This window comes from Sceloporus occidentalis, unplaced genomic scaffold (genome assembly GCF_023333645.1).
Source record: "Sceloporus occidentalis isolate IW3139 unplaced genomic scaffold, rSceOcc1.0.p SCAF_1, whole genome shotgun sequence".
NCBI classification, from domain to species: domain Eukaryota; kingdom Metazoa; phylum Chordata; class Lepidosauria; order Squamata; family Phrynosomatidae; genus Sceloporus; species Sceloporus occidentalis.
In genome coordinates this window covers 67211196-67227170 of record NW_028316981.1, presented here as the reverse complement: position 1 = coordinate 67227170, position 15975 = coordinate 67211196, and the positions used below count along the sequence as shown (strand labels likewise).

The window sequence follows — 15975 nt, the reverse complement described above, 5'->3', positions numbered from 1 at the left end:
TTAGGGTTAGGGGCGCAGGAAGTGACGCCCCTTCCTAACCCTAACACATCCTGGGGACGTACTTTGTGCCCGTTTGTAATGGGCCATTGAGTGCTTCCCAATACTCTGTTGATTCATTGGGTCTACTCTAGCTGGACTAGCAGTTGTATTTAGGTTACAGTAATTGTTGCTATTATGAGTCCATAACTGAAATCCATCAAAATGTTATCAGTTTGCATAGACTCAATAAAAGTGTGCGTGCTGTGTATGCTTTTAGAATATCACTTTATCCTGGAGCAATTTGCAACAAAACTCAGAACCATATTTCATTGAAACAGTCCATTTGTGTGATGAATCATTCTTTTTATGTATAAGTAAAAATTGCATTCCATTTACCCTGAACACACTTAGGATGCACAAGAAAAGTGCTAATAATTTTCTTAATAACAGTTAGTGACACTGATTTTTACAATCTGATCCTTACTTCAACCAAACAAGCATGCAGAGAAACAAGCATTTATCTGTCCTAAGAAAAACACAGTGCAACACACTGTGAATTATGTTGCTAGTTACTGTAATAAATAGAGAATTAAAATCTGCATGGAATAAATTCCATGAAGCTCCAGGTGCATAGTTGCTTGATGTTTAATAGCAGGAACTGTGCTTTAAATTACAGGTAAGATATGACTGAAAATGACTCAAATCTTTATATATTGTATAGGGAGGTGTAAATGCTCCCCCCATGTCAAAAGAACTATAAAAGCCCCTGATATGTTATGTGCAGTCAGATTGTATCAAACCTAGCTCCTGTGATATTGTGGTAACATAAATACCAATCCTACCTTATCTCCAGAATCACAGACTAGTCACTTGCTTATACCAGCCTAGAACTTGAACAGCTAATTTGCAGAACCAAGAGTCCTTATAGATCTTCTATGAATAAAGTACTTTTATTCCTTTATTTCTCTTATCTCCTTTACATTTCTAATCAAACCTTGTTCCTTTAGTACACATTCACTATAAGAGTTGTAAGCAGAAACACTGGATCAACCAATGAACATTAATGAGTAGTATATGATAACTTCAAATAATCACTTTTTAAAATGTTATATTTGCAGTAGAGGAATGCATTTCATTAAAATAAGACACTGTGTTTTAGAAGATAGATCTTTTGAGGGGTAAATAATGAAAAATAGTTTTGTAATAACAAATCAGACATGAATGGTCGTTTGCAAAGGTTGCTTCTCTTATTGGAATTGCTTGAAACATTTATGTCCATTTAGGAAGTGCTAGTCTCTAACATGTAGAATAAATGAGTACGGATTTATTTTCTGATCCCAAAGCCTGTATTTGCACATAGAGCTTGTAATATGCATGTTGGATGCTGACATATGCATTTCACTGGAGGGAACAGATAGATAATGCACATTTATAGTTGCTTCCTCTGTTGAAATACAAGGGAATGACTATTTAATAGGTGAAGATTCTGTATGCATAATATTCTGGGGAAAATCTCAGGACTGGGTTGATTATAACTAAGCTCTGCTTTATTTGCAGGACAGTTTATCTGCTTCAAATGTCTAGTTATCTGACACTGTAATCCCAAGAACAGAATACTGTTAAGGATTTGAATTGCAGCCATGTTCCCCTGCATTTTACAATCAGAATTCACAGTTTATTTATTTATTTGGTCATTTATAATCTTAGTAATCATAGACTGTGTTGATTTAAGCAATCTAATTTGTCAGAAATAGAAATACATATGATTATTGGATTTTCAGTCAGAAATAAACTGCCTCAGTAGCCTTCAGCTCCTATCCTAGCCCACTATTCCATTACAGTACAAAATCATAATTGCATCACATTTGTCATAATTCTGCTAAACAAAGTCAGTTTGTGCTAATCTGAATAGTGTTTTGATTTTCTGCAACAGTATAGGAAAGACTATGGAAAGTTTTCTCATTTAGGAAACTATTTGGATTTAAAACTGTAATTTTCATTCTCCACAGTTTTGGGACTCTTTTGGGAGTTTGGCAGAGGCTGTTCAAATGGATAATTAGCCAAGATACTCCAGTTAATAATAATAATAATAAATTTTATTTATATATCGCTTTCCCAAAAAGATCAAAGTGGTTTACATAGAATTTAAAACCAATTACAAAACACATCATAAAATAGATAAAACCGAGAACACTAAATACAATATACAGTCTGAAAACAATAATTCAATCTATCAATAGGGTGAGGTAAAGAGTCAATGGGATCAGAGTACACGACTTCATTTTCCAGGGGGAAAGGTTTGACAGAAGAGGAAGGTTTTAAGCCTCTTTTTAAATGTTTCCAGGGGGGTGATAAGACGGAGCTCGTCGGGAAGACTATTCCAGATTTGTGGGGCCGCTAATGAGAAGGCCATCTGGGAAGTAATAACATATTTAGAAGGTGGAATTTCCAACAAGTTCTTCCCGGTTGTTCTGAGTGTGCGGGGCGGATTATATGGGGAGATGCGGTCTCTCAAGTAACTCGGGCCCAAGCCATGTAGGGCTTTATAAGTAATAACCAACACCTTGTATTGCGCTCGGAAGCGAATAGGCAGCCAGTGCAGATCTTTCAGAATAGGTGTTACATGGTCAAACCTGGACGCACCGGTGACCAATCTGGCCACCATATTTTGTACTAACTGAAGCTTCCGGGCTTGGTACAAGGGTTGCCCCATGTAGAGCGCATTACAGAAATCTAGATGAGAGGTTACCAGAGCATGTACCACCATTTCAAGGTCCCTTTGGCCCAGGTAGGGTCGCAGTTGGCGTATCACCCGAAGTTGATAGCAAGCACTTCTGACCGTCGCATCTACTTGAGATGTCAATTGCAGGGACGAGTCCAGAAGTACTCCTAAACTGTGAACTTTGTCCTTCAGAGGAAGTGTGACCCCATTCAGGACCGGTGGACAAATTTCCTTCCTCAGGCCTGGGGAACCTATCACCGTTTTCTCTGGATTCAAACTGAGTTTGTTTTCCCTCATCCAGCCCATTACCGACTCCAGGCAGGCATTCAGAGGAGAGACGCCATCCTTAGTCACTGCATCAGTCGGGAACACAGAGAAACATATTTAGGTGTCATCAGCATACTGATAACACCGTGCCCCGTGTCTCCGGATGATCTCTCCCAGCGGTTTCATGTAAATGTTAAACAAAGTGGGGGACAGAATAGCTCCCTGAGGGACACCAGATGTCAGTTCCCTCTTAGAGGAGCAAGTGTCTCCCAGCTGCACCATCTGGAATCTGCCCGAGAAGTAGGAACGGAACCACTGGAGCGCAGTGCCCCCGATGCCCAGCTCTCTCAGGCGTTCCAGAAGGATACTGTGGTCAATAGTATCGAAAGCCGCTGAGATGTCCAAAAGCACCAACAAGGTCACACTTCCCCTGTCAATGCCCAGACGGAGATCATCGACTAAGGCGACCATGGCAGTCTCAACTCCGTAACCTGCTCTGAAGCCAGTTTGAAATGGGTCCAGATAATCGGTTTCATCCAAGACAGCTTGGAGTTGGAAGGCAACTGCTCTCTCGATCACCTTGCCTAAAAATGGCAATAGTGAGACCGACCTATAGTTGTTTCTTAACAGGGGGTCCAGGGAGGGGTTTTTGAGCAAAGCTCTGACTGTTGCTAATTTCAAACTAGATGGAAATTTCCCCTCCCTGAATGATGCATTAATTATATGACACAATAAAGATGTTACTGCATCACCACCCTGGGCAGTCAGCCAAGAAGGACAGGGGTCGAGAGAGCACGTCATCTTCCTAACACTTCCAAGAAGCTTGTCCACTTCATTGGTATGTACAAACTCAAAATGATCCAGTTTAATGGAGTCCACGGAAGCTCTGGACACCTCTTCTATTGTCTCTGAAGAAATGCCAGCGTTGAGATCAGCCTTTATCCGAGAGATTTTATCTGCGAAGTAGTTGTTAAAGTCGTCACAGCAGGCCTTAGTTGGTTCTAAAATAGGGTTCAGGGCAGGGGAAAGCTGAGTTAGCTCCCTGGCCACCCTGAACAGCTCTGCCGGACGCAACTCCACAGACGCAATACGTGCAGCATAGAAAGAATTTTTTGTTGCACCTATTGCCACTCCATAAGACTTCAAAAGAGCTTGATGGAGTGTCTTGTCGGACAAGCACTGGTGTCTCCACCAGCTGCGCTCTAGTCGTTGCGTGGCCCGCTTCATTTCCCTGAGATCTTCCGTGTACCAGGGTTTCTTGTTTTAAGTGGGCTGGAAAGGACGCTTAGGAGCGATACTGTGTATAGCCCTGGAGAGATCATTATCCCAGATATTAGTCAGGGCATCAACAGAGTCACCATCAGATACAACCATAAACCCCTCTAAGGCTTTTTGGTACCTTTTGGGTTCCATCAGCCTTCGAGGGTGGACCATTCTAATAAGTCCTCCACCCCCGGGGGGAATTTGGGTAGTTGCCTTAAGTCGGACCTCGACCAGGAAATGGTCCGTCCATGATAGGGCAGAGGTACTACAGACCTCTGCCCACGGATTATCCCAATCCGTACTGAAGACGACATCGAGTGTATTACCTGCACAATGAGTTGGTCCCAAGACTAGTTGGGACAGGCCCATGGCCATCATGGAGGCCATGAATTCCCGAGCCGCACCTGTCAGATCTCGTGAGCCGGCCTCGAAAGGGATGTTGAGGTCCCCCAGAACAAGAAGTCTGGGAGACTCCAACACCAGTTCCGAGACCAGCTGTTTAACTGAGTAGGAGACTTTACTCTGCTGTACAAACTGTAGCCAAATGAGATAGCTGGCTTTAGGTATTGGTACCCACAAGGTTGTTTGCCCCAAAATAAAACTGGCTTGTTCAGCCATTCTGCCTGGACCTTGTAAACTCTCAAACAGAAAGGGTTTCAAATATTGAAAAGAACACTCCAAGAGACTTAGGTCCAAAACATATTGAAGAAATAATCCAGTTTGAGACCGCTTTAACTGGCCTGGCTCAATGCTAGGGAATTCTAGGAACTGTAGTTTTGTGAGACATTTGGACTTCTCTGTCAGACAGATCTGGGGCCACAATAAACTGCAATTCCCCTGGATCCCCTAGCACTGAGCCAGGGCAGTTAAAGCAATCTCAAACTGGATTATTCCTGCAGTGTGTTTTAGACCTCAGTTCCCCTTTTGCCACCTGCTTGTATCTACACAAGAAAAAATGTTCAATTGAGGACCAGAATAGGGCTTCAAACCTTGGTAATCACTCCTCTAAAAATTAAAGACATCTCAGGGACTCACGTCTTTTCTCAACCATTATATCAGAAGTAGGGAAAATGCTCTAGTAGGATAGAGTTGAAATTCTGTTGATTTGCATTTTATTATGAATTTAGCTAACTACACACTTTCAAACCAGTGTGAATAAAAGTTTAGTTAACCTTTAACACTGTCACTTTTCTGAGATTTGCAGTTCAGTTTTTCAGTGGAAAGAAAAATGAGTAGGGTAAGACCATACTGAAATACATAGGGAAAATGTAGTAGGAGAAAGTGCACACAAAAATGTACATACCGTCAGATTTGCAGATTTGGCTTTTGCAGATTTGATTATTCACAGATTATTTGCTGCCACCTCTGCTGCTGCCCTATCCCATTTTTTATAGGGGCTGCAAACCTTGCAGGACTAATAGACTGCAAACATGCAGTGAAGCTTTTAGGTTTCTATTAAAAATTGTGCAGGGAAGCAACGGAGGCAGTGACACACTCCACCAGCTGCCCACTTCTGCTTTCATAGGAACCCGGCCACCTTGAAGGCATCCAGAGTAGGTTGAGCCTTTATGTGTTAAATATGATTGGTTATTTTACCAGTTGTGGGGGTTCTGCGCCCCTAAACTGAATGTGGAGAGCTAACTGTATTTTCTCAAGAATGTTACTCTTTTGCAGCAAAAACAACCAAGTCTTGTGATACTTTAAAAGCAAAACAAGCATTATTTGGCACAATTTTTCACCTCTAATGATGTGTGCTGCTGATTGTGTGTCTCTTTCTTTTTAGCTTATACAAAATGAATCTTTTTAAGATTCCACAATACTTTCTGATGTGGTTTTTTTAAGTGCAAAAAAAGCTTTTAAAAACAACATATTGGAGGAATTATGTGGAAAGCATATGAGCAAAATTCCATACAGAATTTTGTATAGTGAGCAGATTTTCATACAGAAATGAAATGGAAATAATGCCCCCGAATGTGTACAAATTTGCAAGTGAAATTTTAAAAATACTAATTAAAATACTAAAATATGCTGAGTTTAGAAGTAATGCATTATAAGTAGCAATGTTAACTGTAACACATTACATGGAGTCAGTCAGATATTACTATTTTTACAAGCTAGCCTAAGGACTGTTAACATCTCAATAAAAATATTTACTCATTAATTCCAAATGTTGTTTTGGAAATTAGTGGGGATTTTTGTCCATTTTTCTATTTTTAGATGTGTTTTAATTTTAGAAAGATAATAACAAAAAAGTAGCAGCTTAATAAAGTGTTATTCATAAATCAAGAATCAATGAGTTACTCAGCAAACTTGCTTCAAAGGTAAGAGCTAATTCTAATGCATTACTTTTAAAAATGTTATTCATAAGTGTTATTCATAAAGCAGGAAGCAATGAGTTACTCATCAAACTTACTTCAAAAATAAGAGCTAATTCTAATGCATTACTTTTTTTAAAAAAAAGCCTCAATATCCTAAAAGGCACCAAATCCTGTCTGATCGTGGAGGCTAAGCAGGATCAGCCCTGGTTCATAGTTGGATAAGTCCCAACATTCCTAATCAACAGTGTCAGTAGCAGTTTCAGCTGAGAATCACAGTGCTTCTAGTTGAGCCTTCAGTGAAAGGTGACATCGGAAGTATCAGAAAGCTGGTAGGGTCTTCTGGGAGGGAGCAGGAGGGAGTTGTTTCCCCTTCTATTCTGTTCTATGTTACACAGTGACTATCTTTCTCCTTGGGCCATGACTCTGGACTGTGGTGAGACAGAACTGAGGCAGGTGCCCAGATATGTTGGGGCTATGCCTGTATCAATTCTGCTTTTTCAATAAATATGAGCAGCACCCATGTTCTGAAATTTTCATGATACCTAGTTCAGTTGTTGGTTTTTCCCCCTCACACATAGTTCACCCTTTTTCAGGCAAACCTGGTCAATGATCCCTGCAAGCCAACAGTGTACGTTTCAGAAGCTTGGAAATGTAAGGAATTCTGTAACAAGCAAATCAGAATAGAAAGTGTCCCCAGTATAGACCAAAAAGCAGTGGCTTTGATCATGTCAATGTACAATTTTATGAGCTGTATTATACAAATAATTAATCTTCTCTTGAAATTCCTAGGTCTATTATTAGTACAATGGAGGAGGTATCAGTGGTAAAATGATAAACTGTTATAAATCTTTGTCCTGAAGCTTCTTCATGCATATAAATCCATCACAACAATTTGCACTAAAAATTTCTTTGAAATGTGCTCATAACTTTTGTCAGTACTTTTTTTATTTAAATTCCTCCTTGTCATGTTCTGTCTGTATGTACTGATGGTTGACTGTCTGTTTCTTGTTGTTTGTTACCATTTTTACAATATAGGCAAAATGCAGGATGGAAATATGGAAAACAACCAGAATAAAGGTAACCTTCTTTCATAATAAGGAGGATTTCAAAAATGTACTTAAGTTTCATTCAGCAAGTATACTATTAGGAAAATCCAAGATGGGATGTAGTTTGAAAAAGACAGTAAATGCTTTATATTCCATTGGTCAAAGAAACACAGGAAATAAGCCATCAGTTCCGGAGCACCAAATGATACAAGAAACATGTATTTTTGGCTTTCCCAGATAGCTGCCTGCAGACACAAGTTTGGAAATATCTGATCTAAGTGTATGTGAAAGAGATGCTTTGCAAGTTGTTCCTTTCCTGTTTAAACACTGACGGCTGAAATAACAGATCAGAAAATTCCACTATGTTGATTCCATCAATTTGGAGTTGTCATAACCCACTTTTCTCAGATTATATCTGCCCATTGAATTGTCCTGAATGCTTTCAGATGGTTGATCATAGTCAGGGCCAACAACACGCAGAGCTGTAAGTTGTGTTCATAGCTAAGGCTAGGACCTTTTTTCTTTCAATATGAATCAATATGATATCATATCAAAGCCACCTATAACTAAGCAGGAATAAGATAATGCTCTTAACCAACCAGAACATCACTTATGAGGGGTTCTTAGCATAGCATTGTATTCATGCTTCTCAAAAGTAGCTTCCCAAGCTCTGTCCGTGACACTGACACTGGAATTGTACTTCAGCAACCAACCAACCCCCCAACACTTTACTTCTAACTACTCCCTGAAGCTTATTAGTGTGTTGGTGAGCAGAAGTGGGATACACGGTGAAATTGAAATCAGCACAGCTCCATTTGACTCATATTTTTCAGTCAAATGATGTGCTGGGTAATGGGACCTCAGCATCACTGCCATCATTTTGCTATTCTCTAGTGCCTGGGTTTGCCCCCATCTTGTACATTAGGTAGGGAATAAGAAAGGTGGTAATATGAGTGTGGCTACCTGGCACTTGTCCTCTATTGTTGTAACCCGCCCGGATTCCATGTGATTGGGCGGCATATAAATAAATAATAATTATAATTATTATTATTATTATTATTATTATTATTATTATTATTATTATTATTTTCTGTGTGGGCCATTAAAAAAAAGAAGAAAATCTAAAAAAGGAGGTGGTGTTGTGAGTCACAGAGGCCCCTCTGGAGCCTGTAGATTTTAACATTTGCCCTCCCTTGCTGGTGTGGGCGGGGCTGGCGTTCCTGGTTGCATCTTGGGCGGAGTTTCCTCCCTTCTTCTCTCCTGCACGTGTACCACAAACTGACTCCACGGGTTGCAGTAACAGTAACTTTTAACTGAACAGAACTTTTCCTTTCCTCAGGATAACATACAACAAAACCAATAAACTTGAGCTTAGTTCTCTGGGCCTTTCCCTTCGGAACCTACAGCATGCGGCGACTTCAGGGTTGGGAACCTTCCTCAGTCGGCCGAGGACCCCTGCAATACTTCTCGAGGGGTTCAGTCTCAGCCTTTTCCAAGTCTCTAGGCAGGGGCCCAATTTCCCAATGTTCACCTCTCGGGTCCCACCACTCATCCTCCAAGTCCTGTAGGCCGTGAGCCGCCCAGTCCTCCGCATCAGAGAAGGAAAAATCCCCCTCCTCCCTCGGGTTTTGAAGTTGGACCTCCTCGTGTGGTCCTCTTCTCTGGCACCGTCCTCGACGCCTCAACGATACCGGGGTCCCGTTCCGCCCTGGACTCCTCTGCACCTGTCCTTTCCCTTCCTCGGCCGCCACTTCCCGTCCAGCTCTTCCACGTCCAAGCCTTCCCGCATGCCCTAGCCCTGCCTCCTTTATCCCCCCAGGGGCTGTCTCCGCCCTCCCCTCTGACTCCACCCCTGCACTCTCTTCTTCCAGCCTCCCAATCTCACCCACCTGGGCCTCCTTAGCTTCCTCATCCCTCCTTGCAGCTGTAGCCTCACTACAGCTGGGTGCAGGTATTATATGCTCCTGATCTGGTTCCTGTACTGTACTGTACAACATTGCTCCAATTTTTATTGTGCAGAAAATCCTGATAGTGTTCTCTTTAAGGTATTCTAGCAGTTCTGAGGTTTCTTTTAAAAGCTATAGTTTGGAGAATTTTATCATATAAAAACTTAGGGGCTGAAATCCACAAGAACAATGAGTGCAGGGGATTGTGCTCTGCAAGTGGTATCTTTGTAATAGTTATAGCCAGTGTTGTCAATGCATTACTGAATTCCCCCCCACCCCCCAATCTATAGTTGTCTGTTGGGTACAAAGGGTTCTTCCCGACATACACCCATTGCTTTGCCAAATTTGATATTTACATCTGAAAGCAAAATATTTTTTATCTTTTATCTTTATTTTATATTTAAATGATAGATCTGGAGGTATTGTGTTCTTGAATAAATAATTTGCTCTATTTGGTTTAATACTGGTTTAGTAGTCTAATGGCAGTGTTTTGACGTGTTTTTCTTTGCAGAGAAAATGTAAGCAATATAGAAAAACTGAATATGCTTTTGTGTACACACACATGCCATTAGGAAGACAAAGACTATGGAAATAGGCTTGTGAGTTTCTGAGAGGCTCAATTATATTAGAAAGAATATAATTTCACTTTCAGTGGAAGTAGAATTGATTATTTATATAAACTTAATATCTCTTATCTGGAATTCTGAAACTCAAAATACTCCAAATCCCAAACATTTTGAGCCTCGTACCTGTACTGTATTTGCAAGACTGGAGTGTATTTCCTGGGCTGGAGTGAGACTGGCTGGAGAGAGGTATGAGGATCTGTGAAATGGCAGGAGGCACTTATTTGTGCCAAGTGACTTGGAATCACTCCATTTCACAGATCCTCAGTCTTTTTCCAGCCTTGTTGTGTCTCACTATGGAGGGGGGGGGGGAGGACCTGAAATACGGAACACTTCCAGTCTCATTCATTTCAGATAAGGGATACTCAAGGGATCAGAAGTGCAGTTCCTTCTGCATGTGACCAGTAAAAACTAGACACTGGGCACTGGAAACATCTGAACAACACAATTAAATGATGTTAAGATTACAGCTGGGCCCTTGCACATCTCCCATCCATTCTGAGTGGGATTTTACAATGAGAGTTTACAGGGCATTCTGCTCTAGAGCATTTTTATTATTCCATTCATTGTTTATAAGAAATGTGTGGGGTAGATGATTAATCAAGCTACAGAGGTTCTTACAATACAATTTTACACGAATTGTTCTACTGACTGAGGTAAAAAGAAAGTCAGTGTCACAGTTTGTTATTGTTATTTCAGATTTATTATTTTTTTAAAAAACTCACACACTCTTGAGTACATTATGACACCTTAAACATGAACAAATTGTATTATGACATATGTAATCCATTTCAACATATGATTAAAGTATTACCTCATCTTTCATAACAGTTATGGTTGTGGGGTCAGAGGGAACTGATATACTTCCTAAATGTTTTAGTGGTGTTTTACCAGTGCTTACCCTACGGTAAGTGCTGGTCTGAAAATCTTCATTGCTAAAGTCCTATACCAAAAGTAATATGGGACTGAAAAAATGGTTAGAGGGTTAGGACTCTAAAAATAACCCAGTTTGTTAACTGTTTTCTAAGGAATATGTGATCTTCAGAAAATGCAGAGATCTAACTCCAGAGATCTTGATTTCTAAGTTAAAGTTAGGATAATACTGACTTTCCTAAATATTTATTTTTCCTTTTGCTTCTAGCCAAACAGCAGGATGGTGCTGCTGCAATGGAAATGCAGCCACTGAAGAGTGCAGAAGGTGGAGAAGGAGATGATAAAGACAAGAGGAAGGCTAACATGCATAAGAAAGAAAAGTCTGTTCTCCAGGGAAAACTGACTAAATTGGCTGTCCAGATAGGCAAAGCAGGTATGATGCACATTTTATGGAATTACATACCTACTATGATAAGGAACATATCAGAGAGATCTTGTCAGCAGTTATATCTTTGCAAAACTAAAAACCATTTAGTCTTAAAGGTGCTGTCAGAGTTCTTTTTTCCTCTCCTTTCCTTCCTTCTTTTTATGCAAGAGACTAACATGACTACTTCTTTGAAAACTATCACTTACCCAAGATCACTCACTGCATTTCCATGGCTAAGCAGGACTGTGGCCTCCCAGAAGCCACTCAAAGTACCATACCACACTGGATCTATAACAACACCCACTATTCCCAAAGAAATCTGCTACAAAGTATTCAGTTTGTTGTTGTTGCATGCCTTCAAGTTGCTTCTGACTTATGGTAACCCTAAGGTGAACCTATCATGGGGTTTCCTTGGCACAATTTGTGCAGAGATTTGCCATTGCCTTCTCCTGATGTTGAGAGCATGTGATCTGTCCAAGGTCACCCAGTGGATTTCATGGCAAGCTGGGAATTGAACCAATCTCTAATGGATACTGAGGGCCCATTACAATTTAGTTTGAATTCAATATTGTGTTAAGTGTTAAGTACTATAACAACACTGGGTTATAGTTGTTTATGTCCAGGGGATCCAGGGAGTGCTTTTTAAGAAGTGACCATACCACCACTTCTTTTAAACAAGATGGAAAATTTCCCTCCCTGAGAGATGCATTAATAATATATTGTAATTGAGATCTAACTGTATCTCCTCCCTGGACGATCAGCCAAGAAGAACAGGGATTGAGAGGATAAATTGTCTTCCTTACTTGCCCCAGCAGCTTATCTACATTGATGGCACTCACCAGTTAGTACTGATCCAGTGTAATCTTACTCATAGTGTCGCTGAACACCCATCATCAACTTGTGCTACAATGATAACATCTAAGTTGGCTCTTACCCAAGAGATTTTGACCTCAAACAGACAGCCCAAAAGGGCCACCATCAGGCTGTTCCAGGGCCAGGGCATGCACATGACACATGCTCCTGGATCGTTCTGAGGCCATGCTGAGGCTGCGCTGGGGATACTGAATGTGGCCCAAACAGTCTGCGAAAGGAGTGGTTTCTTACCATTCCTTTTTGTGGACCGTTGAGTACCATGGCGGCAGGCACCCTTGAGACTATGGCATCTGGTTGTTGTGGTCCTGGGGTGGTCCCTGGGCAAGAGCAGCCTCTGGTCTCTCCTTTAGCCCCATCTTCGCCCCTTTATCTGTATGACATCTTGTCCCATTTAACACTCTCAAGAATATAAATATTCCCTCAATAGAAAAGAAGTGCAATATGACTTGGATATTAAGGCGCGATACAGAGCGCCAAAAAGAGGCTCTGGGGGAGGCACCTCTTCTTGTTCTGCAGCAGCGTTGCAGCAACCAAATTGTGCGGCACTGCTGTGCAGCAAGAAAAGAGCGTGCAGAAGCAGCTCCTTTTTTGCAGCGCATTTGTGCCACACCATAGTGCCAGTGACGGTGCAATGACGTGCCAGTGGCACAGTGCTGTTTGGACACTGCACTGCTGGCATGTCATCACTGTGTGCACCGTCTGGATGGTGCCATGCAGCTGTGGTGCATTCATGACGTGCTAGGGTTGCGGGGTGTGTGCACGTCCCACAAAAGGCCCCTCTGTACTGGGCCTAAGATAATGTAAGGAAGTTCCTTGGAAGAAAGACTCTTGGATGTCCTCTTTTCTGTGGCTCCCCATGTCAATCCACATTGTTCAGAAAGTTCTGCATACACTCTCCAAAGAGGCTTTTGAGTAGAGGTCACAGGTGAGATCAAGGGGGAAAGGGGGGCAAGAAATAATTTCCTTCCATGGATTTCTCATAGTAGAAGGGATGTTTCTCATAGTATCATAGAGTCGGAAGAGGCTATAAGGCCATCCAATCCAACCCTGCCATGCAGAAATACACAATCAAAGGACCCCCAACAGATAGCCATCCAGCCTTTGTTTAAATACTTCCTAAGAAGGAGACTCCACACTCTCCAAGAGAGTGTGTTCTACTGGCAAAGAGCTCTTACTGTCAGGAAGCTCCTCCTAATGTTGAGGTGGGATCTCCTTCCCTGTAACTTGTTCCATTGTTCCGGGTCCTATTCTGCACTACAATGAGTTAGAAGAGGCAGCTTGGCGTTGCTCTTGTTCCTATCTAGCATCACCAATTGTGTAACATACAAAAGTGCAATTTATACCATACTACCAGAACAACTAAAACAAGGATGAGGTAGTTTTCCAGCATGCAGGATCACTCTACCATTCACAAGGCAGTCATCTCAGCAGATGCTTAAGCAGCAGCAAGGTGTAGGACAAGGCTGGACAACTGTGGGAAGCTCAGGGACTAAATTACCCCCTCCAAGAGATCTTGGAGGGGCACTCCACCATTAAAAAAATCATTTTTGCCTCAAATATTTGCAAACACTCTCTAGGGGCTGTGGCTAAAATGCCTCCCCCACCACATCATTTTGACCCCCCAAAGCCTATTTTCAAAACAAGAAGAGACAAGAAGTTGTTGTTCGTTGTTGCTGTGTATCTTCAAGTTGTTTCTGACTTATGGCAACCCTAAGCTGAACCTATCATGGGCTTTTCTCAAGATTTGCTCAGAGAAGGTTTGCCATTGCCTTCCCTTGAGTCTGAAACCATCTGGTTTCCCCTGGGTCACCCAGGGCATTTCATGACCGAGCTGGGAATTGAGTCCTGGTTTCCAGAGTCATAGTCCAACAGTCAGACCTCTGCTCCACATCTGGTTTATTTTATCAAGTTAATTCCTTGGTCTGTGCATCTCGTGGTTCTCTTTATTACTGCTAAAATAAAGAACTATTTCAGATGTCAGAGAAGAGCAAATTTGGGTTTATAGCAACATTCTTCCATTCTGATTCAGATTTTGGATTCTTCATGAACACTACCATGCGACATAATTTATACCATAATTTTATATCTTCCCAATCTGTCTTCCATTTTTTCCTTTTTAAATCATATCTCTAGTTCCATGTTTCTCTTTCTCTTTGGGGAAGAAAATAATAGTACCAGTGACAGGATCCACTTTACCTTAAGACACAACATATTTGTGGGACTTGATACACTTAGGGATAGATCAGTACTCTTAAAGGGAATCTAGATATTTGTCACACCCCATTTGTATAAAACAATCTTGATTACTTTTTAGAGGCATGCTTAAAGCTGCAGTACTGTGTACACAGGAAAATATATTTCCTTTTAAAGCCTTTATTTATTTTTGGCATTTCTACATCATTTCCCAGCCCACAAGGGATCCCAAGATGTTCAACAAATAAAAGCCATTAAAACAGTAGGTGTATAGCAAAATTATATAATCTGTGTAGTAATACTTATTGACAAACATGGGTATTTTGATTTGTAATTCAAGAAACGACCAGGATGGACACTTTGATCTGGTGCACATAGATTGTAGTACAGTACATGTACTTCATGTATTGGTGGTATATATCAGAGGCACATTTATTTTTAACCGTTTTGCTGTTACTAGCAGCAACCTGCAGTAAATCTGTCATGAAAAAAAAATGTTTATATATCAGAATTGCTTATAGAGAAAATTAGCTTAGCTTAGCCTTCCCTCTGAAATGGACCACATTCTCTGAAGCATTCTGAATGTGCAGTGTGTGGATGCTTATGTGTGTGAGAGAGACTTTGAATCACTTATCTGGGCAGAAGCATCAGCTATGCACTTCATTTAGTAAAGTGAAATTTGAATAGATGAAGGCTGCAATCTTCTCACTGCCTGGGAGTAAGTGTCATTAAGCTCAACAGAACTTCCTTTCAAATATGGGTTTAAGGTAGTGAGATTCTGTTATAGTTTTTTAAAAATAGCTTTCCTTTTTATCTTGTAAGATTTTTTTTAAAAATATTATAACAAAACATGCATTTTCATCTCTCTGTTTCAGGTTTGGTAATGTCTGCCATCACTGTCATCATTTTAGTATTATACTTCACTATTGAGAATTTTGTAGTCAGCAAGAAGCCATGGCTGCCTGAATGCACTCCAATCTATGTCCAGTATTTTGTCAAGTTCTTCATAATTGGTGTTACTGTGCTTGTAGTTGCTGTACCAGAAGGACTTCCACTTGCAGTTACCATTTCTCTTGCTTACTCTGTAAAGGTAAGTAACACTGCCATATCCAATCTGAAATAATTATGCCTGATTATCTTCATTTGTTGGTAGACCATTTTTTTCTTTTTAAAAAAGTGTATTGTCTAGCAAAGCAGATAAGATTCCATGTCAACACAATTTAAGAAGTGATTAAAAATGATTGTGTAATAGACGCTCACTAGACTAATAGTTTTATCATAATATTGACACTTCACACAGCTGATTATTTTTCTGGAATGACAACTTCAGTCCTTCCTTTGAATCAGAATTTAACAGTTCAAACATAACATTAGTGAGCTAAGGCTTTACTCAGGAAGTAGGGAATGAGTTATAGAACACCAATATGTTACAGTAGAGAAGCATT

The 15975-nt window shown here is 40.7% G+C and overlaps 1 protein-coding gene across 13 annotated transcripts in view; it reads left to right on the top strand.

Moving 5' to 3' along the window:
* The window catches only part of ATP2B2 (ATPase plasma membrane Ca2+ transporting 2), a 216119-nt gene that overhangs the window by 111533 nt on the left and 88611 nt on the right, over positions 1-15975 (top strand). For 10 of the 13 annotated variants that reach the window (XM_089523559.1, XM_089523613.1, XM_089523539.1 and 7 more), the window contains 3 exons: positions 7585-7626; positions 11306-11470; positions 15406-15620. In XM_089523559.1, the coding sequence (XP_089379685.1) occupies positions 7585-7626; positions 11306-11470; positions 15406-15620 (422 nt within the window). The remainder of the gene's footprint in view (positions 1-7584; positions 7627-11305; positions 11471-15405; positions 15621-15975) is intronic. The other 3 variants (XM_089523582.1, XM_089523545.1, XM_089523598.1) reach the window with 1 other exon arrangement.